Here is a 23752-nt window from a genome sequence, read left to right as displayed (position 1 = left end):
ATGGAAGTCATAGGTTTGATTCGTGTGTTTGATTTGGCAAAAGTTTTACGTCGGATGCCCTTCCTGATGCAACCCTCTGTATTTATCCGGGCTCGGGACCGGCACAATAAGACACTGGCTTGTGTCCTCTTGCGGCTACATTAGTTTAGAAAGTTTAACAACCAGTGCTCATCTAATATAAAGGGAAGTGTCTCCCTCTGCCGGTAACTATGAGGATCGCACAGAAAATAAGCTGCAGACGATTTTCTTTCATTTTCTTTCAGTAACAGGCATGTTGTATTTCATTCACGAAGTTAACTTACATTGTCTTTGAGCACTGCCAGGGTGCCCGTGTGTGTGTGTGTGTGTGTGTGTGTGTGTGTGTGTGTGTGTGTGTGTGTGTGTGTGTGTGTGTGTGTGTGTATGTGTGTGTGTGTGTGTGTGTGTGTGTGTGTGTGTGTGTGTGTGTGTGTGTGTGTGTGTGTGTGTGTGTGTGTGTGTGTGTGTGTGTGAGTAAAAGTAAAGTAAAATGTAAGTATATTATCAAATGAATGTTAAATTAATTTTATATGATGTTTTTCCAGTAGTTTTTTTCTGTTTCAGCAGCTGAAGTAATGTTTGGTGGTTGCAATAATGTCTCATTGTGGGCCTTTCACATAGCAGGTATTTAAGAAAAAACGTACCCACCAGAGTAATTGGTTGTGTCTCTGAATCATTGGTTTACACCCCACCACTATTTAAATTCTGTTTTCTTTTCACACAAACATAAATAAGTATCTATTAAAAGTTTTGCTTTTAGATAAATGTAGGATGAGCACTAAAGAATATCACCACACTAAAGGGTATCACTACAATACCTGGAAGTGTTTTCTAGTAGGGAGGGGCTCTTCCCTGGTCAGATGACAACAAACAAATGATCATTTTAATGAAGCTGTGGCGTCTGCTGCTGATGTAGGTCAGAAAGGGGCTGTCCCAGCCATGTGCCAAACAGCAGTCTGTGAGATCTGACTCAGACTTGTCCTTCCAGCTGGTCAATCCTGTGGAGCCACAGGTCAGTTTCATCAAGTTTCACCACAACACACAGGAATCCGTTACAGTTTCAGGGTAACAAATAAATTAAAGATGCCCACAAAAAAGAAAAAAACAAGCAAGAGTGCAGAGGAGGAAACCAAAGATGCGGATGACGACGACTCAGAGGATCAGGAGCCAAAGTCAAAGAAGAAGAGCAAGCTGATCAGTAAGTCAGAAAACTCCAGAAGACCAAAGAAGAAGTTGAAAAACACTGATGAAGAAAGATATGATTCTGACACGTCAAAGCCTGATGTGAGGAGCAACAGGGAAAAAGGAAAAGATAGAGAAAAGGTCAAGAATAAGAAAACCAACAGAGAGGAGACTGACGATGAGTTGAACAATGACCTTTGTACAGATAATGAGGATTACAGTAATGACTCCAAAGGTAAAAAAAGACGAGAAAAACTCCCTGATCTGATCGAGACCACAAAGAAAGGATTAAAGACTTCTTCTTTTAAAGACAGGATGGGGTCCAAAGATAAGAAAACCAAAGGTGAAGGTAAAAAATCCAAGAAAGAAGAAGAACAGGTCACTGGGGATGAAGAAGAAGAGAAAAAGAAAAAGAAAGAAAAGAAGAAGAAAGGTTCAGTGAAGGGTGATAGTGATGAAGACACCAAGAAGACAAAAGGCAAGAAGAAGAAGGTTGAAAACTATGTTGAAATCTATGAGAAGGAGCTTCACAACTATGTGCCAGAAGACATGGAGAACTATGAGGATGAGTATCACAAAAAGAAAGGTAAACTGTTTCTTCACCCCTAAAATTTACAAAAATGTATGCCGATGACTTCATAGTATAAACGTAAGATAAGAAACATCTTATTCGTAAAGACGAGGTGAATCCTTAAATATAACTATCGTACAGGCTTCTGAGTCCTGCGACAACGTCTCAATGCATGGCTTGGAAATATAACACCCTGTGAGGTATATCCTTACTGTCAGCAGGTTATCTTATCTTCAATCCACATATGGCACCTGTCACTTATTCATCATTCCACCAACTGGCTTTATATTCTAATTAACAATGATCAGATATGCAGACCTTCACCAAGTAAATTCGATTTGTCCATAATGCCAATGTACATAAAAACAACAGTCCCATGATGATAACACAGCTACTTCACTGTGAAAACCTCCCCATACAAACCTGGACACACATCAGTTTCTCCAACTCTCCTTCCAAGGGTCATCAAAGTCTGTCCGGTCATTTATGTGAAATTTAATTTAGATATTTTACTAAAATAAAGTCCTTAGCCAATAAAGACAATAGCTCTTACTTTTTCCTGAGCATTGCTCTTCTTACCCATCACCAACCTGCGCAGGTTGTTTCTTTAACTTGTTTGATGAAGCCACTCTTCCTCTTCACACTCTGTAGGAATGCACAGATTGCACTTTCTTTACATCTGGGTCCTCAGAGTATCTGTATGAGTGCACATCAAAGAAAGCAACATGTTTATTTCTTAAAGATCCTCATTAGTAAATGGGAAACAAAAAGATAATTCTAATAGCTGAACAATTTTCCCTGCCATCCCTCTCCAATGCTAACATACTTCCTTCACCTACACCAACCTAGGCAGTGCAGCTCCTTTGTACAACATGGTTGTGTGTATTATGTCGTTACATCTTCTAGTGTACGAGGTAGTCACCATCACTGGAGACGAGAGAGGAGCTGGTACTGATGCAAATGTGTTCATCTCTATGTTTGGAGACTATGGCATCACCCCAAAAGTTCACCTGGCGAGCAAGTACGTCCTCTTCAAAGTCATCCGTAGCTGTTGGGAAGAATGTAAAAAATGTCAAATGAATGAATGCACTAAAACTATGGTTTTTTTGTTTTTTTCTCTTTAACAGCACAGAAAAGAAGTATGTATTGCTCAGTGCAGGGGTAGTGGCACATGTGAAAGTACTGACTATGTGATTGTTGTGATTGCTGTGTGAACTGCTGTTTGCATGGTCTGATTTACTGCATGACAATGTTAACAATTTGTTCATAGTATCATTGTTGTTGCTGCTGCTGCTCTTCTTGTTTTTCTTGATGTTGTTAGTGGGGGTGGTATTAAACACTGTATATTTAGGAAAAGTTTTTAAAAAAAAGATTTCAAAAAGCTGGAGAAGCCTCTTGGATAAGAGGTGAAATGTTTTCAGCCAAAAATAAGCAAGTTCAGTAGAATCTTCTTCTTTTTTCTGTTATTGATTTACCTCAACATGGATGACTGAGAATCTACACAGACACTTCATTTTGTTTTTATTTAACATAGGATGACAAAAGATGAAATTAAGGATGACTACTGTTTTCTGGTTTTAGGAGCCGTACAGCGTTTGAAAGGGCAAGAACTGACGTGTTCAGAATTAGAACTCACAATGTCGGCCCTTTGAAAAAAATCAGGTATGTCAGGCTTTCCTTCTCTGACACAGGCAATGTGGACAGCTGTGGTTTGAACATCCCAATCCATGGGGTTGGATGTGATTTAAGGATATTTGTTTCCTTTAGCATTTAGTTATTTTGATTTCTTTTCTGTGTTGTTCAGAATTGAACATGACAATACTGGCATGAACGCCAGCTGGTTCCTGGACAGAGTGATGGTGACGGATGTGATCAGACCTCACATGCGGTACTACTTTGCGTGTAACAACTGGTTAAGTAAGGTGGAAGGAGACAACCTTTTTATCAGAGACCTGCTGGGCAGCACTGACCCCATGGAGATGCCTAAATGTACGTATACACATATATTAACCTGTAACTGTGTGACTAAAATTGTTTAATTGAAATGTGTTGGAACATTTTTTTAGGAATTCTTTTGTAGCATTTCAGTTTCCCCCAACAAATTTCACCAATTTTTTGAATATTTTGAAATAAGTAACACAGTTCTTGTATTTGATTTAAGTTTTTGCATGAAGTTGCGTCCATGCATTTTCATGAAGACAACACAACCATTATTGTATTGTTGTCAGACACTTACCAAAGTGCTGCTGCAGTCTATCCCAGCTGGCTATGAGCAGAAGGCAGGGTACGCTCCAGATGGATTGCCGGCACATTTCATGGCCACATGAAAGACAAACAACCACTTAGACACACACTTGTACCGACGGACAATTTAGAGTGAGCAAGTTCCCTCAACTGAATGTTTTTGAAGGTGGGAGAAAGGCCGTGCAGGGCTAGGGGAGAACATACAACCCGCGAGAGTTAGGGTTGGGATGGGGGTTAGGGTAGGGTTAGGGTTGGGATAGGGTAAGGTTAGGTTAGGGTAGGGTTAGGGGTAGGGGTAGGTTTAGGGTAGGGTTAGGGTAGGGAAAGGATAAGGGTTAGGGTTAGGGTTGGGTTAGGGCTAGGTTATGGGTTAGGGTAGGGTTATGGTTAACCCTATTTACACTTCTCCACAGAGAAGGGGATCGATCTGGGAGTCTTCTCGCTGTGAGCCCATAGCATTACTCCCTCCATCACTGTGCTGCCTTTTGCATGAAGCTGACTAATTAAATTTAAAAATTTTTGTTTGTCTGTTTTTCAGATAATAAATATGTAATCAGCGTTTTCACTGCAGATGTAAAAGGCAGTGGAACAGATGCAGATGTCTTCATCAATATTTTTGGGGAATTTGGTGACACAGGTGAACTGTAAATAATGTAAATTATTCATATTTAAACTGAGATAAAGATATGTTTTGATATAAACTACATGTTACATTCTTATTTCAGGTGAAAGGCAACTTGATAATGGCAAAAACAACTTTGAAAAGGCCACAGAGGACAAGTTTACGATTGAGGCACCAAATCTGGGTAAAGTGAGGAAGATGACCATTGGCCATAATAATAAAGGCTCTTCAGCAGGATGGTTTGCGGACAAGGTATGGAAGAAAGACATCAACAAAACCAAACCCCTCAATCAGTCCTTGAGACAAATGCCCACTTTCAGTTGTTACATCTTGTATGCACATCATCTCAAGGTTTTTACGGGATCTTTTCATGCAACGGAGTCTTCCTGTACCCCCTTCTTCTCAACTCTGTCTCTGCAGAAGTACTTAAGACATGTGATCCTCCTATTTCCTCTCAGGCTTCTCATCTGAAGCCAGTGCCCTCACACCTCTAACTTGTGTGCTGTGCACAACGGAGAGGACACACACACACACACACACACACACACACACATACACACACACACATGCACGGGACGCATACATCGTCATTCTACCCTCTGTGTAAAAGGAAACCCCTGCCCTATTAATGGATTAACTTACTGCAAACAGACAGACGAGTCGGTGGTAACAGCAAAGACTGACAGGGGAGAACAACAGTGGCAGCAGTGACGAATTATATCCTATTTGATTCTCACTTGTGGTATAAACTGCTGATTAAGTTCACATGAGAGTGAAATATACTGACATTTATTTGGATATAACTGTTATTCTAGAAAAAAATATTTTCGGTTATTTTATTCCACTTAGATAAGATAGTGGGAAAATAGTCCCACAGTGGGGAAATTTCCAATGTTATGCAGTCCCAACAAGAAGTACGACAATGAGCCAGAAAAGTCCAAAATCTACGGATGTTTTGTTCCAACAATTCTCAAATTTATTGACTTGAAATATGCAGCACAAATTATTTTATTTTATTTTATTTTATTTTATTTTATTTTATTTATAGAAATACATAAAGTAAAAATACTTTCAGTTTTGCAGAGTTTTGGAAAATGTAGATGCAGCTGTAGTCACCAGAATTGGAGTGAGGTTGTTTCTTCAAAGTATCTTCTGTCAGGGTTGGCTCTCATCAGCTATACTAGGGTGGACTGGTAGAAATGGTAGGTGTGCAGCCTGGATGATAGTTTTGTTTTGTTTTTTAATTTATATTTTCTTAACTTTTTTAAACCCTGAAAGGAAATTAAGAATCCACTCTACACACAGGTTAGTAGGTTCATCTATATATAGTGTATACAGGCCTGTAACACACAAACACACAAGGGGCCTGTAGGCATGCAGGTGAGGGGGAGGTAGAGCGGCAGGCACCTCCTTCACGGTGCGCCTCCAGTGAGCAACTTGTAAAGGGAATAGCGCCTTGCTCACGGGTGCCTCGGCATTGCTCTGGAGGTGAGCTGACACCTCCCCCTATCAGCTCACACTCCGAAGGGACTGGGTGGGGGCGGGCGCGGGAATCGGACCGCCGATCTTGAAACATTGAACAACCCACTCTACAGCTGAGCTGCTGTCGCCCCTAATAATAACCCAGATGTTAAAAAAATAGGCTTGTAGTCCAAATCCTAAATCAATGACACACTCCCCTCAGAACCAATATTTATGAAATATAGTTTTATTCAAACTCAAGAAGAATAGTGACAAAAAAACAGCTGAGTGACTGACTTTGAAGGCAGGAAGATGGAAAGTGTGCCCCTCGCTGCCACAGGCCTTCCCTCCCTCTGTCTCTCGCTCTCTCTGATAACAGTTTTGTTGTTTTATTTCCCACATGTACACAGGTGATTGTGGATGATCTCGGAAACAAAATAGTGTATGATTTTCCAATCAATCGCTGGTTTGCTACCGATGAGGATGATGGGAAGATCCAGCGAGACGTCTTAGTGGGAGGGACTCAGCCGACAGGTGAGGTGAAGTCTGGAATAATATATCATAGATACCACACATCTTTAAAGTAGACCATGTGTTTGTGAAATACAAGAATATGAGTTAAATTATTACTCAGCTGCCTCTTTCAAATGATTTACCTTATTTTGAAATAGATACCTTACCTCGTCTAAAAAATCATTGTTATTGTAAAAAGAATTGAGTCAATTTTTATTACCTTATGATAGATAACAGACAATTTTCCCATTCTGAAAATTGTAATTCATGTCCAGCTTGACAAAGACTTTGAGATAATTAATTATTGGATCAGACTATCATTGTTTGGATCTGGTAGCTCTGGATTAATGTCAGCTCCTTAGGGAGTGACCGGTTGTCAGAGCCGGTGAGCACCTGACAGGTGACTGTATCCTCCAGGTATCGTGTACAATGTCCAGATTGTGACAGGAAACATCAGAGGTGCTGGGACCAACTCCAACATCCACATCGTGATGCACGGCTCGAAAGGCTTGAAGAACAGCGGCAAGGCATGGTTGATGTTGTTTCCTTTTGAATTCAGACCACAACATGTGATTGTGATGAAATCCCTTTATTTAATCCAGGTGTTTCTAGCTGGAGGGAAGTTTGAGCGTGCTCTGACAGACATCTTTAATGTTGAGATCGCCGCGCTTCTCAGTCCTCTCAGCAGAGTCACCATTGGACACGACAACGAAGGGGTCAGTGCAGGGTGGTACTGTGAGAAGGTAGGTTTAACATGCACACATACTGCATGTGCACACAACAGTCTGCCTATTGACTGTGAGCAAGAGTAATGCTTTCTTCTGCAGGCGGTGGTGTACTGCCCATTTACAGGGATAGAGCAGACCTTCCCATGCAGCAAGTGGCTTGATGAAAAGGAGGGAGACGGGCTGATAGAGAGAGAGCTCTATGAGATGGTGTCACTCAGACAGAAGAGACAGAAGAGTAAGTTGAATGTTAACGTTGCATCATCATATACTTGCATCATCATCCAGCAGGCAGTCTACCTTCACTCTGCTTAGCAATTACAATTTGATTTTTCTGATTGCTTGTAAAATGAAGTCAAATATACCTTTTAAAGAAAGGTAAAGACTAAGTTTGTTTTCATCTATTCCATCCTAAACAATATATGCACTATTGTACTTTGTTTTAACCCACACATACTTGGAAATCAAGGATTCCGTTACAGTTTCACTTCATTTCACAGCACACACAGTTGGGAGCTGTCTGCTGTGATCATTGTCTCCAACATGATAAGTCTGCCATGATAAAACTGTTTTAGATGCTCCACTGAAATATTTAAGGAGTCAAACTAGTTGCCCCTTTTAACATGTCAAGTCTCTCATTGCAGCAAGTCTGTATAACACTTTTCTGCAGACTCGGGGAAGAGATGTTTTCCCCATAAAGTCAGACAAATGATGATGGCAATACTACTCTGCCTATTGATGATTATTGTTGGATTATTATCCAATAATAATCATAAAATATAATCGATGATTTGCTTTGGTACCGATCAGAACACCCCTGGTCCTTGTGGATCTGGACGTCAGACTTGCCCAGCGCAGGAACCGATGCAGATATCTCCTTCCAGGTTTACGGAGAGAAAGGCAAAAGTGATGAGATCCGCCTGGACAACAAAACAGACAACTTTGAACAGGGACAGGTGGACAGGTTTATGGTGTGTATCTCACATTGTGATGTCACATTCATTTATGACAAATCAGGTAATCAAGCTTTGTAGATAATATTTTACTTGTGATCCTACAGGTTGAGATGCCCAATTTGGGAAAATTGCTAAAATTTCGTATCTGGCATGAGAAGAGAAGTCCTTTTGCTGGATGGCATCTTAGTAAGGTGAGGAAATGTAATAACTTAATGATGCAAGCTGAGTTTAGGTGAAATAAACTGCACTCTGTGTAGTTTCTTATATGATATCTGAATATGTACAATGCATCAGGAACAGACAATAGTTTTCTACAAATGTTTTAACAGTATTGATTGTATAACTTCAAGGTGAGAAAATAAAAGAAGTTCAGTTATTCTAAAGTTATAAACATTTTAATTAAACTGCAATATAGACATGTCTCATATATCAAATCAAACTAGTTCCCCACAATGTCTTTTTCCAAATAGGCAACTCTAATGAAGACACTAACAAAGGAGAAGTACACGTTTCCATGTGAGCGCTGGCTGGATACAAATGAAGACGATAATGAGGTTGTTCGAGAGCTACCAGCCTGTGGAGATCTGATCCCAGAGCCTCTCCCATGTATGTTCTCACACCTGTATACCCCTTAAGCAAATAAAATCCTCTTTATTTAAACACAGAGAAGTGTAAATCTTATCTGAATCTGTGCTTCAGTGATCAAATACAGGGTGACAATTTGCACGGGGACTGTCGGTGGCAGTGGCACGGACGCATCCGTTTTTCTCAATCTCATTGGGGACCAGGGGGACACCGGAGATCGGTGGCTGGTTAACTGCAAAAACAACGTCAACAAGTTTGAGAAGGGAAATGTGAGTATCTTTGATATAACGCTGGTGTTAAGGTTAAGGAAATATTAAGAAGAATTCAAACGAGTGTAAATCACATTCCTCCACTGAGGGATAACATCCCTCTTGGATTTAGTGTGAAGATCTTTGTACTGCTCCTGGAAACATTAGGGAAAATTATGAAAAATGCTGTTTCAAACAATGTGAAAAGACAGGAAAAAAATCTTCCAGTTATTTATGGATTAACACCTAAACTTTAATTTTCCTGCTCTGCCCCATAACCCATCCTCCCACCAAGTTTCATTAAAATCCATTTATTAGGTTTTGTGTAATCCTGCTGGCAATCAACCAGTCATGCTATGAATAATCAGACATGAGTGAAAACCTCCTTAGTAAAGAAAAATATAACGTATTTGCCCTCTCCTATGTATGATTCTTGAGTTTGTCATATTTTGTGCATATGTCATACCTGTTTATGGTATTCATCACATAACTCATGGTGACTCAAGAGAGATTACTAACCTTTGGGAATATTTTTTGTTTTTTTATCTCTCCAGTTGGATGAGTTCATCATTGAAGCCGTAAACATCGGGCAGATCCGTAGGGTGAGGATCGGACATAATGGCAAAGGTGGAGGCTGCGGTTGGTTCCTGGATAAAGTGATTGTAAGAGAGGAGGGCCAGGCTGAGGCCCATGCCATAGAGTTCCCCTGCAACAGGTGCATCAGTTATTGTGCACAGCAGGAAAACACAATTGAACAGTTAAAACAATCACAGGTGTGTGTGACAGATGAGATTTTATTCATTTGATCTACCTTGTAGATGGCTTGACCGCAATGAGGACGATGGACAGATCGTTAGAGAGCTGGTGCCGGTCTCAGACGGGCAGCGCCTTTACAGTAAGCTAGAGGAAATTTATTTTAAACTTCAAAGTTGAAGCTCAAGCCCATGTGTGTGTGTGTGTGTGTGTGTGTGTGTGTGTGTGTGTGTGTGTGTGTGTGTGTGTGTGTGTGTGTGTGTGCACGGCAGACATTGGCTATCATATAGCGGTGAAGACAGGGAACATCTCTGGGGGCAGCTCAGACTCCAACGTGTTTGTCAAGCTGTATGGAGAGAAGGGCGACACCAACAAGATGATGCTGGTGGTCTCTGACAACAACTTGGGGAACTACTTTGAGACCGGTCGCATTGATGTCTTCACCGTGGAAACCTTTGATATTGGACAGGTGATGAAGCAGAGGCAAAATTGTGTGTAGATGTCCATTAGTTACGTTGTAAGTACAGTAACATGTGTTACAGCTCATTTATTGATCACATTGACAGTGTATGGTAAGATATCAAGCTGGATTGGATGAAATAGTAGTTGAAGATAAGAAGTTTATTGTTTATACATTTAAATTAATGACCGTCATTCATTCATTCATTCATTCATTCATTCATTCAGTCAGTCAGTCAGTCAGTCAGTCAGTCAGTCAGTCAGTCAGTCAGTCAGTCAGTCAGTAGTATGGATCCTAGTGTGAATTAAGAGATTAACAAAATGCACAAAAATATGTTTAAATGTTCTACTTCATAGGATTTTATGAGCACATCTTTATCTTGATCGATACATAGAATTAAATTGCTTAAATTACATCCTCTTATTTCAGATCAACCGTCTGATGATTGGCCACACCAACGAAGGCATGCGTGCCGGTTGGTTCTTGGACAGTGTTCAGATTATGGTTCCGGTTCATGGAAAACATTACATGTTCCCGAGTCACCGGTGGCTGGATGAGGATGAGGCTGATGGCAAGACAGAGGTGGAGATTTACCCGAGTGAGATCCTGGAAATGGAACAATGTATGTCACAATCTGTTCCTATGTATGGGTAGTATATTCATGTACTGTATGTCATCATAAATACTGGAAGTGTATGAGTGTTTTTGTATTTTTTTTACCACGAAACAAAAATCATGTGTCTCCTTTCATCCGGGTTAATCTATATTTCCCAGTGATTAACTATGAGATAACAGTTGTGACCAGTGATGTGATGTTCGCTGGCACCAATGCAAGAGTGTTCATCCAGATGTACGGGGACAAAGGAAAGACGGAAGTCATCAGACTCGAAAGCAGATCCAACAACTACGAGCGGAACACAACGGAAATATACAAGGTATCAAAGCGTGCATTGGTTCAAGAGGCTCCAAAGTGCATTTCTGTAGTTAAGTCTTGACGGCAAAGAAAAAAAATGAACGGCAAGATTTTAGGTGAGAGTCTGCGACTTGCTCCACAGATAGAAGCCAAAAACGTGGGGAAGATCTTCAAGATCCGTATTGGGCACGATGGCTCAGGAATTGGAGCCGGTTGGTTCCTGGAGACGGTTGATGTCAAACATCTCATCATGACCATGGTGCCTAAGGAGAAGAAAAAGGAGGACAAGAAAAAGAAGAAGAAAAAGAAGAAAGATGAGGAAAATGAAGACGAAGATGGAGAGGAGATGAGGGAAGTGGTGCTGACTTACCATTTCCCTTGTTCACGCTGGCTGGCGAGGGGAGAGGAAGATGGCGAGCTGGTGATAGAGCTGCTGCCTGAGGATGCAGAGGAACTGGAAGGTGGACAATAAATATAAATCAGTATTGGTGTAAATGCTGAGCACTACTGTACGTACATGAAGTTCATACAACAGATATGAACTTCTCTTTACGACTATTTTTCACATCTTTACTCACTTTAGATCTTAAAAAAACTTTAAGGATGCTCTCCCCGTGTCTGCGTGGGCTCTCTCCGGGTTCTCCGGCTTCCTCCCACCTCCAAAAGCATGCGCTTCAGGTTGATTGGCCGTCCCAAATTCCAAATAAAAATAGTAATAATAATAATAATACACCTTGACAAGGAAAAGCTCCTGATTTTCTGTAAAACATCTAATTTACATCTATAAGTACAGATTAACCTTGACACATTTAGACTGTTTCTTTGCTCCATTTGTTCTATTTTCATTGTATTTTTTTTCCCAGGGTGGATGTTGTGGACACACGTGATTGGATTTGATTGACATGTGTCAACCAGGAAGGGGTGTAAAGAGGTGTTAGTAATTCATCCCCTCTGTTGTCTGACAGTAAACACTTATGAAGTGTGTGTCTTCACTGGAGACACGATGGGTGCCGGGACCGACGCCAATGTTTTCATTAATATTTATGGAGAGACCGGAGACACTGGAGAGCGTGACCTAAGGAACTCAGACAACCTCAACAAATTTGAACGAGGAGAGGTATGACTTGATCTGAACGTAAAATTCAGAAGTCAAATTATTTTTTGTAACCAGTGACTGAAGCAAAATTTGACTTTTTTAAAAATGCGTTTACAGAAACATGTAGTCATATCTAGACTGATATTAGCAATGTTTAAGATGTTTATTTTCAAATACAAAAGAAATAATATGTTATACACCTTTACGAAGGGCAGATAGCCAGGAGGACTAACATGTGACATGAACCTTGTGTCGAGGCATGTGGGAGTTTAGTTACATGTTCTCCTGCAGGAAGGAAGCTGTGGCTGAGAGAAGCTATGAGGAATCCCATGTCTCATTAACCTGGCCTACTTCTACACATTACTTAATCCAAACATGTGAATTATTAATTCTTACATTACACCCAGTTCTGTTGAAACTCTGCCCACACACTATGGTGTATTTCTTGCTGCAGATGAAGGTAACAACAGCCTTCTGTCTTCAAGTGAATGTTCATTCACAAAGGAACTCATTTAAAAGAGTAACTGACCCTCATCTGTTATTCTTCCATTTTCACACCTCTGTATTTCTGATGGAAATATTGTAGTATTACCTACTTTACAGAGTCTTGTGTGGAAAAGACCAGTATTTCTGCTATCATTCTTCAGGAGGATGTTTTCATCGTGACAGCTGTGGATCTCGGTCCACTGAAGAAGCTACGAATCCGCCATGACAACACTAGTTCTCACTCATCTTGGTACCTGGATCGTGTTGAGATAGTGGACACAAAGGATGATACCACGTAGGTAGCAAACATATGGTTTGTGGCTTGTTTTTTTTTTTCTTTCAGTTACAGCAATAGGCTTAAAAGCAGTTCCATCATTTGTAGGGCTGCATGATTCATCATTTCAGCATCAATATCAAAATGAGCCCATGGTTAATAATATACTGCAGTACAGGCAACAACAAATACGTCAAGTGAACCCAAACACATCAGCTTACAACTTCTTTCCTACTGGATACAGAAAAAAGAATATATTATAGTAAACAAGATGTTGCAGTGCATGTTTTCTGTTAGTGTGCAGTCCTGCTTTTTTTTTTTTTACTGTAATTTTATTAACTGTATTAATCCCCGAAGGGAAATTAGGAGTCGTTTTACTTATAATGTCCCATGTCACCTGTTGGATGTGTAGATACTATTTCCCTTGTAATCGCTGGCTGGCAGTGGATGAGGATGATGGACAGATAGCAAGAGAGCTGGTTCCTGTGGACGAGGCCTTTATGAGGAAGGATGAGGATGAGGAAGGAAAAGGCGCCGCTCTGGGACTTGAACAGAAATGTAACAGTTTCACAGTTTGCTCATGATGCCATCTTGTGATGTGTTTATGAAATTTTGGTGAAACATGTAAAGAAAGACAGACTTCTGTACGAAGATGAAAAGGATGAAGATTCTGACATCTGACATATTTGTGTTACAGCCATGTCAACTACATACACTCTCAAAATAAAAACCGGAGAGAAGAAGAATGCTGGAACTGATGCCAATGTCTTTGCCATCCTGTTTGGTGAAAATGATGACACTGGTAGGATTTCTCTTCAGTATCCTGTTATTTCTGTTATATATATACTGTATATCACCTGTGTGATGATTAAGTCAATTAAACAATGTCACTCACAGGGATCATCAACTTGAAGGCTTGCAAAAATTATAAGAATAAGTTTGAACAGGGGATGATCAATGAGTTCATCGTGGAGGCGGTGGATTTGGGCGACTTGGAAAAAATTCGAATCGGGCACGACAACTCAGGTTAGAGAAGGAAACGTTCTGCAGACCAAAGATAACAGCTGCATATAGCAACAGTAAAATGAGTAGCATATGTCCACCATCAGGGGGTTCACCTGGCTGGTTCTTGGACTGGGTGGAGGTCGACGCCCCATCACAGGGTCAAAGGATGCGATTCCCATGCGGCCGCTGGCTAGATAAAGGAGAGGATGATGGGGCGACTGTGAGGGATGTCATTCTAGCTGAGCTTCAGACTGAATTCTACATGCCATGTGAGCAGTGAAGGATTTAATCCTGTGTGTGAGTGTGAGTGTGCATGTTTATATATCTCTGTGTGGCTTTGCGGCGCACTGGCGTCATGCCCGGAGTTTGCCCCACCTGACACCCTACGCTAGCTGGGATAGGCTCCAGCTCCCTGCGACCCGCTGTTTGCGGATGAAGTGGTGATTAGAAGAGGAAGATGAATTTAATCCTGTTAATGAAAGCAGCAGTGCTTTGATTGAGATATGGACCTGTCAAAGGGCTTGGATAAAAGTGTGGAAGTTTTGGCAGTAACATATTTAAAGCACTATTCTCCTTTTCTGAATGGGAATGAAATCATTGACACTGAAGCGACTAACAAAATGTCACCACAGAAGTAGATTTCTGATCATGGCAACACTTGAAACTTCAAAATCACAATACTACAGTAGTGGACAATGTTACCTCCATGTCAGCTACTATTCTACTTTTAACAAATAAAATAAAAACTAAGATAAATAAATAACATCAAACCCTGTTAAGATACATTCAGAATCACTAGAGTCTCCGTCGTTGCTTCCTTCTACTAGAGCAGCCACCCATATTATTTCATCATTCATCATGATGAATGTATTTTGGATATAAAAATGTCACCTTTTCTTCTGGATTTACAGTTGTGCCTTATGAGATAAAGATATACACCAGTGATGTGTTCGGTGCGGGAACAGATGCTGACGTGTTCATAGTGCTGTATGGACAAAAAGGAGTGTGTACGCAGCAAAAGTACCTGTGTGTCAACAAAAGAGAGAGACGTCTGTACTTCGAGAGGGGAGCTGAGGACATGTTTATTGTGGAGGTGAGTGGATTTAGACTGTAAGTCGAGAAGAGCAAAACAGAGTCCACTAGATTTGCTTAAGGTTAGTTGAAGACACTTCACCTCTAACCTAAATGCTTTATAAGTTCTGATGAACTGAAGTCTCTCTGAACTCCAACCTGCAGAAACCACTTGGATAAGAAAGGAAAAAAAACATGAAGTCCAGTTGACTCTTTTTTGCTCTTCTTGATTTACCTCGACCAGGATGATTGAGAATCTACACAGGCAGATTTAGTCTACATATTTTTAGAGCAGGGCCTGCGTGTCTTTAAGCACTGCATTGTCTATTCCTAGCTAGAGGATATTGGCGATGTTATTGAAAAAATCAGGATAGGGCACGACAACAGGGGCACCAACCCAGGATGGCACCTGGACAGAGTGGAGATCAGACGACAGCTCAGGAAGGGAAAGGTAGGAATGACCACTTGAGAATGTAAATGAATCATTTTTGAGCAATCATTAAATTATTCATTGATTAATATTGCAACACACACACACACACATGGCTCACACATCTCAGAGCCAGATTTTTTTGTGTGTGTCAGGTAGACACAGGCTGGGCCAGTTTGTAGACATGTTTTTGTCCAATGATAGGGTTCAGAGACCACGATTTTCCCGTGCGAATGCTGGCTGGCCAAGTCTGAGGATGATGGGGAGACGGTGAGGGAGCTGGTCCCCTCGGATATCATCACAGAGAAACTGCTCAGGGATGGAAAGCTGAAGCGGACTGAAGTAGAGGTGGAGGATGCTCTGGAAAGTAGGTTTACACTCATTTCACTAGTGAATAAAGTATATTAACCTTCTTACTGTCCATAGAAACCAAACAAATATGAGATCTCTCTGAGGTAATCGCATTTAATGAATCTTCCAAAGACTATTTGACTTCTTTAGATACTTCAAAAGTTTAAATATTGATCTTGCAAAGAAAACATTAATACATAGTAAAAGTTGTGATACAGTGATTAAATTATTAGCTGAAATGTACTCATAGCAACTACAACAAAACTCACTATAAATCACACTCATGTTCGTCTGTATGTTGAGTACTGATAGTTACGTATTCAAAGTGACGATGATCAATTTTGGGAGAACAGCATATCAGATGATTGTGAGACTGGAGGCCAATGGCGTGGCAGCCGACACGCAATGATTATCTTCATCTGCTGCTCGTGTTCTATTGAGCTTTAGAATGACTTGTTTCTCGTTTAATTCCATTCTCTAAGCTCTCCTAGTGTAATTGCCTGTTTTTTGTGATAACCTTTTAAAAACTTACTATATATTACCAAAGCATTACAAAACAATAAAAATCCACCATTAGCCACGACCTTTGCCATTGGTAGGTGTTGACCAAAAACATGTCTTCAAAATAATTTTTGATGCTCTTTAACCACTGGATGTCTAAATAAGAAATGTTTGGCTTAAAACGATACTTCATCAACTGTAAATATGAGAATATGCCAGCGTTGTGTAAACAATATATATCCGATGTCTAAAAAATTCATTTTGACATTTTCCTTCAGGATTCATATTTTAAAAATTATTCATCTATCATTATTTCATTGCACAGTCTTTAAAAGTAACAGTACATATGGTGGAGTGTTCAATTTCAAATCTTTATTGATAATTGCTTACCATAGCGCAGATTATTAAACATAATACTATAAACATCGCACTTCACACTATGAATGTCTGCATAATCTTATTTGAGTTGAGTCTTAAAATGTGCACTTCCCCTTGATGCATAACTGAATTTTTCATCTATCACAGCTCATGCCTACAAGGTCTCTGTGCGGACAGGTGATATGTACGGAGCAGGGACTGATGCCAATGTTTTTCTCAACATCTTTGGAGACCTGGGAGACACAGGAGAACGGAAACTTGCCAAATCCGAAAACAACAAGAACAAGTTTGAGAGAGGAGAGGTACGTGAGGAAAGGTATGTGAGGCTTTCTACAAATGTCAAAATGCGTTATATTCCTTTTCTCTCTCAGGTGGACAAGTTCACCATTGAAGCTGTGGACTTAGGACAAGTGTTTAAGATTCATATCCGTCACGATAACTCCATGATCGGAGCCGATTGGTACCTGGACCAGGTGGAGGTAGTGGATGTGGAAACAGAGGAGGTGTACATGTTCCTGTGTGAACGCTGGCTGTCCAAGAAGAAAGAGGACAAACGCATTGAGAGGACCTTCTTCGTGAAGGTTTGTTCAAATCTACGGTTTTATGAATGAATGATTTAATGATCCCAAAGGGAGATTATTCAAAGGAGTAATAGTTTTGGCAGCAGTGTGATCCGAACCTATGCCATCAAAAGGACTAGAGCCTAAATCCAGCACCGGAGACCTCTTGGCCACGCTACCACACTATACTATACTGTTACTTTTGTTTTGATCTATGTTTCGTATCTGAATTCCTGAAAGTTGCTGCTGCAGTAGATGATTTGTCTGTGTCCTGGGTTCAGGGATATGAAGGTGAAAGATCAACTGATCCATTTTCTATGAAGATGGCCCAAGCCAAACAGGGACTTGATAAAAACGCCAACAAGAAGAAAAAGAAGAAAAAGGTGGTCGTGGTGGAAGAGGGTCCAAGTAAGGCCATCAAACTTTTCTATGGGTTTGAGTTTGACGACAACAGTGCTAATTTCATATAAACTTCATGTCAAATTGCTAACGTAATGTATCAGTATCAGCAAGGCAAACTACAAACGAGGAAAGTAAAAGCAAAACCGCCAAGAAATAATACACAGCATTATATAAGATTGATCAGTTCACAGTCTGTGGATATTTTGAATACAATAGATTAAATTAAAAGAAGAGTTTAACACGGTGGGAAATGTGTTCATTTGTTTTAATGCCATGAGTTGTATGAGAATGTCTGTGTATATAGACTTGAAACGAGGGGAAACACCAATCCTGGAGCAGAATCTCACAATACTTCTCATTAGCATTCAATCATTAACATGTTATAAATAATTATTTTATATCATGAAATAGCGTCATGTCTATTATACATATAGCACTATTTCTTTGCTCTAGGTTTTCAATTTAAGGATTCTGTTTTCTGCGTTGCTAATCTCATTTTGAGAAAAAAAATCTGTTTGGAGACAAGATTTAAAAGATTTTGTTGCACTAAAACCAAGCCAGGTCACCTGTTCCCTCCTGTTTCCAGTCTAAATGTCATCATTGTTTTATATTTGTGTGTTTGTTCCCACTTAAATGAGAGATTTTTTTTTAAAAATCTTTGAACCATGTCTTTTCTTCCACCCAGTCATCCCTTATCATTTCACCTTGTCCACGGGTGTGGATCGTGATGCCAGCACTACAGCCAGAGTATATATCATTATCATAGGCCCCAACGACATGGAGACGGACCGACTCTGGTTGGACCTGCCAGATGGAAAGAAATCCTTCGCTGCTGGCAGTATGGACCATTTTGTGTGCTATGGAACTGACGTAGGAGAGATCAAGAGGGTGGAAGTGAGAATCTGGGACTGTCTCTTACTAAATCTGTGAAACTGTCTCCTCTCTGCTGTCTCCTCAGACGCACCAGTTTTAATATTCTGAAAATATATTCCTGCTCAGCAATAATTAATTCCATCTATGCCTTCTAGTACCAACATCAAAAAGGATCCAATGATGTATCAGTTCCCCAACTCTGCATACCCTCTCTTCTCTCCCTTCTCTTTCCTCTCTGTCTGTTCACCAGCTTGGCCATAACGGTGTCACACCAGAGAGCTGCTGGTTGGTGGATGAGCTGTCGGTTGCCGTGCCAACCAAAGGTATCAAGTACATCTTTCCATGTAAGTGCTGGCTGGCCAAAGACAGAGGAGATGGTCTGACTGTCAGACTGTTAAATGTGATGGACTCCAGCACAATAAACATTATTCGCAAAGTGAGTCACAAAGTATTAAATATGAAACCAGTAGACAATAATCTAATTGTTACATAAAAACAGAATGTCTGTATTTGTGTTTTTTATCATGTATTTCAGGTTATTTATTCAACCACAGTTGTCACAGGTGACACTCAGTATGCTGGAACAGATACTAGAATTTTCCTGACTGTGTTTGGAGTCAATGGGAGCACAGAAGAGATGCTGCTGCCCAAAAACGAGGACAGGTCAGTTTACCAATGGCCTCCTCATTAAGTACTTTTCATTAAAGGGATAGTTCTACATTTGTGACTGTATTATATTTATCAGATCTGAGAAGGTGTGATGAACCTGAAGAGTATAATCAAGAAAATCAGCAGCTCCCTGTAGCTTTATGGGGCCTTAAGAAAAGTTTAATCTACTTGTTAAGTGGTTACAATTTAATGTTTAGTATTTGGATTGTTAGTCAAAAGACCAGCTGTTTTCAGTGGAAAACACTAATAATCCACTGTACTCTAACAGCTCAGTTGGCTAATGAAAATGTGGTGCATTAACAGCTAAATAGCTGGATATTTTCCTCAAAGGGAAGCAAAAATCAGATAATCAGGTGGATAATTTTGTACCGTAGCTGCCATATATGAAAATCTGAAATCATATGGTAACAAGATAAGAACTTGTTCAGATATATTATACTGAAGTCAGTCATCTTCAGATTACCACCGCTATATCCGCCGCAGCAGGTCACGGGGAGCCGGAGCCTATCTCGGCGGGGGACACTCCGGCATCGTGCCCGGAGTGTCCCCCGAAGTGAAATATATATATATATATGTGACTTTGGTTTGCATCAATCAGGTTTGAAAGGGGTCAAGAAGACACATTCACTCTGGAGATAGATGACATTGCTCCACTGAAGAAGATCAGAGTTCGGATCGATGGCTCTGGAAGTCGCCCTGACTTCTTTCTTGACAGGGTAACACAACATCTCAGGTCCATTTTTTGTTAACACATCAAAATACAGTTTACAATGAAAAATATTAAAACCTTCACAGCAACAGTATAGGTCCCATTCCTGTTAAAATGACAGAATCTGTTGTTGTATTTGCTGTGTTTTATGTAAGTAAATCCAACAGGTTTACATTTAATCTGCTGCAAGATAATTCCAATGGATGTGCAAATAGTTTTATGGACAGTAAAACTGTGTGCCTGTGTGAGAGAGAGAGTGAGTAGTTGGTCTGACAAGAGACTGCTACATAAATACAATGTTGTTTATTTATTACTTGGATCAGAATCCGTTTGGCGCTGAATATTTAAGAAATTTGAGGGTGAGAAATTGGAAAGTTACCAGAGTACTGCTTCTCGACGCTACTAATAGCTGCTTCTATAATAAAGCTGAAAGACCGAATGAACTTTAACACTGAAGTTGTATGGTGAATGATGCAGGCACCAGTTTCTGACAAAAAAAAAATGCTTGCAATAAAATTTTTCTTACATTTCTATTCCTGCTGCGTTGATTTGCCACAATAATGGTCAGAGAAATAGCTATGAGATGTTTTCTTGAGCTCATTGTGCCATACAAAAAAAAAAGGCCCTACAAAACAATTCTGTCACGTCTTCTGGTGCAACCAAGCAGTCATACTTAGTAGGAAACATTTTCTGTTAGATCATGATGCGGAACCTGACCACAGAGGAGGTGTATGTGTTTACCTACGAGAACTGGCTGTCAAAGACAAAAGGACCAAAGAGGACAAAAGTTTGTGAGCTGGCAGCTGTGGTGGATGATGAGGAGATGGTAGAGAAAACAACTTTCATCATCCAAGTCCAGACTGGTGATGTCGGAGGTGGGTTATGGGGGTAAAATCAGGCCACGGCCTCAACTGTTAAAAGATATACTGTATCTTGTTTTCAGGATAAAATTCAAATATGTGTGACATTACCATATACTATATTACAGAATCCAAACAACTTTGATTTCTAACACAAGGAAAACATTTTTTTACGTTTCTTGAATATTTTTCACATGCAAAATTCTTCTAAATTAGTACTCTCTCTCTCTCTCTCTCTCTCTCTCTCTCTCTGTGTGTATATATATATATTTACACACACACACACACACACACACACACACACACACACACACACACACACACACACACACACACACACACACACACACACACACACACACACACACACACACACAGACAGACATTCTGGACATATTTTTTGTGAGCACTGTTATGTTGAATGTAAGTTTTTTTTCTCTGATGTAATTTTTATGTAATAATAATTTTTTTAAGCAGTAATAATTTTAGTTGTTATCCATAGAGTGATTTCAATTAATTAGTTATGTGCTCATAATTAACCTGACTGTTATAATAAGTACGACTGCGTGGTTTTAAAGTCCATACTTTTTACTTAACATGATATATCTGATATCACAGTAGGAATTAAATGATACAGATTTGTGTTTTGTTTTATCTGCTTTTCATATGTTAGGTGCCGGCACTGATGCTAACGTTTTTCTGATGGTGTTTGGGGAGTATGGTGACACTGGGACGCTGGCTCTGAAGGAGAGCACCAACAGGAACAAGTTTGAGCGCAAAATGAAAGACGTGTTCAGATTTCCAGACATGCTCAGTCTGGGAGAATTATCCAAAGTCCGGGTGTGGCATGATAACAAAGGTGAGATGAAAGGAAGAATGCAATGAGCAAGAAGTTCGCTTTCCAGTAAGTTACATGAGGATCAAATTGCTGATAAATCTGAGAACAGACACTGATACTGTTTCCTCAGCCTGTTTCCTCTAAAACACCATGTTCCCTATTAAGACATGACAGAATTTTGTTGCCATGAACAGGCCCTGCTCCTGGCTGGCAGCTGGACTACATTGACGTTAAAGACGAGTCCATGGACCAGACCTTCAGGTTCCCCTGTGACCGCTGGTTGGCTAAAAATGAAGACGACGGTCAGATAATGAGGGAACTGGCCTGTGCCAATAATGACTCCATAGACCTCAGTGACAAAACCAGTTAGTAAAAATGTGTATTCCATGGGCACGCTTATAACACCTCCATCTGATTACAACCGTTTGCTTTGAAATGTTTATAATATGACAAAACTCTCTCTGTGCATTGCAACAGAATATGAAATTGCCACAACAACTGCAAACACAGAAGACGCCTCCACAACGGAAAATGTCTGGATTGTGTTGGAAGGAAGGAAAGCCCGTTCCAAGGAGTTTGTTCTGGAGAATAAGAAAAAGAAGTTCTTAAGGTAGGCCTTCAAAGAGAGTATAGGTGCCACAGCTTCACAGTAAAACTCTATCATGTGGCTTTACATAATCTCCTCTTTCATATGTTTTGTTTTTCCGCCCTTCTTTTATCTTGTAGCTTCAGTTTCTGTTCTGCAAGTCTCTGCTCTTGGGGGACTAAATCCCACGAGACACAAACGAGAGACTACAGCAGGCCCCTGAATTCAGCTGTTTGTTGCTCAGATCAAAATCAGCTCAAGCTCTGTCTGTACTCTAACTTTTTTTTTTTTCCCTTTCACAGTGGTTCCACAGACACGTTTGAGTTCTCGTCCAAGCATGTGGGAGAAATTGCCGGCATCTGCATTGGCCACATCACAAAGGATGGAAAGAAAGTGAAGAACGACGCTTTCTGGCACGTTATGGAGGTGGTGGTGACAGAAATGGAGCTGGAGAATAAGTGAGTGAAATGCATCCTGCTTTATGTCACATGAAATGTCATGGTGATGTTGTTGACATGACTCTGCACCTCCCCTGCTGTTTAGGTACTTTTTCCACTGTGATGCACAAATCCCACTGGCAGCCAAAAAGGACCAATTCCAAACATTTGAGTGCTTTAAGACTGTCGAGAGCTTTGCAAGCAAAGTCCGCAAGCTGGTCCCTGTCAAGTATGAAATCATCGTCATCACCGGGGATGTGAAAGGGGCTGGCACAGATGCCAATGTTTTCATCACCATGTACGGGGTCAACGGGGATTCGGGCAGGCGTCATCTGCAGCAGAAATTTCGCAACCTTTTTGAGCGAGGGCGAACGGATCGCTTTGTTCTGGAGATACTGGACCTTGGAGAGCTGATGCGGGTCAAAGTGGAGCATGACAACAGCAGCTCTAACTGTGGGTGGTTTTTAGAGTGTGTGGAGGTGACCAACACAGCCAACTCAGTGACCACCATCTTCCAGTGTGGAAAGTGGCTGGACACTCATAAGGCCGACGGGCAGATTCAGCGAGTACTCTACCCCAGATATTGAGGAGGTGTGAGTTGGCAGGTGAGCTCTCTTTTAGAGGCGTAATTGTGAGTTAAAAAGCTCTGAGAGGTAGAAGATTGAAATGAACAGATGGTAATGCAACTTTCCAACCTTGTAATTAACTTTTTAACAGGCAATTGTTCTTTTTAAGTTTGTGCCAACTGTTAAGGTTTTATCTTCCAACATTAGAAAAAGCCATTTGCTACCATTTTTTCTTGTACGATTTAAAAAGTAAACTGAACAAAATAAAGATTCAGCCTTTGTTCTTTGTTCAGCATTTCCATTAAATTTAAATTAGATTTGGTGGTATGGTGATAAAGTAATTAGTCCTGTGGCCTGACGCTAAGGTTTGGGGTTCACATGAAAACTTTTTCTTTGACACCTTTTGTGG

At 40.4% G+C, this 23752-nt stretch overlaps 1 protein-coding gene across 1 annotated transcript; it reads left to right on the top strand.

The window, feature by feature from the left end:
- The first annotated feature begins 1101 nt into the window (after nt 1-1101).
- On the top strand, nt 1102-23427 carry loxhd1b (lipoxygenase homology PLAT domains 1b). Its single transcript, XM_068310810.1, has 42 exons — nt 1102-1786; nt 2678-2792; nt 3353-3433; nt 3576-3760; nt 4554-4652; nt 4741-4889; nt 6509-6632; nt 7029-7138; nt 7214-7354; nt 7439-7574; nt 8147-8307; nt 8397-8483; nt 8763-8898; nt 8992-9146; nt 9680-9840; nt 9944-10020; nt 10151-10347; nt 10768-10960; nt 11113-11273; nt 11394-11712; nt 12217-12368; nt 12995-13128; nt 13520-13665; nt 13805-13909; nt 14005-14133; nt 14217-14381; nt 15024-15205; nt 15518-15634; nt 15818-15980; nt 16991-17145; nt 17215-17424; nt 17685-17811; nt 18491-18699; nt 18929-19114; nt 19214-19341; nt 19946-20063; nt 20754-20931; nt 21590-21775; nt 21949-22119; nt 22232-22364; nt 22643-22798; nt 22884-23427. The coding sequence occupies exons 1-42, from the start codon at nt 1102-1104 to the stop codon at nt 23362-23364; spliced, it is 7203 nt and encodes a 2400-aa protein (XP_068166911.1). The 3' UTR covers nt 23365-23427.
- The last annotated feature ends 325 nt before the right edge of the window (nt 23428-23752 follow it).

Source organism: Antennarius striatus, chromosome 3 (genome assembly GCF_040054535.1).
Source record: "Antennarius striatus isolate MH-2024 chromosome 3, ASM4005453v1, whole genome shotgun sequence".
NCBI classification, from domain to species: domain Eukaryota; kingdom Metazoa; phylum Chordata; class Actinopteri; order Lophiiformes; family Antennariidae; genus Antennarius; species Antennarius striatus.
The sequence above is the reverse complement of the archived record's forward strand: the minus strand, read 5'-3'. Positions and strand labels throughout refer to the sequence as shown.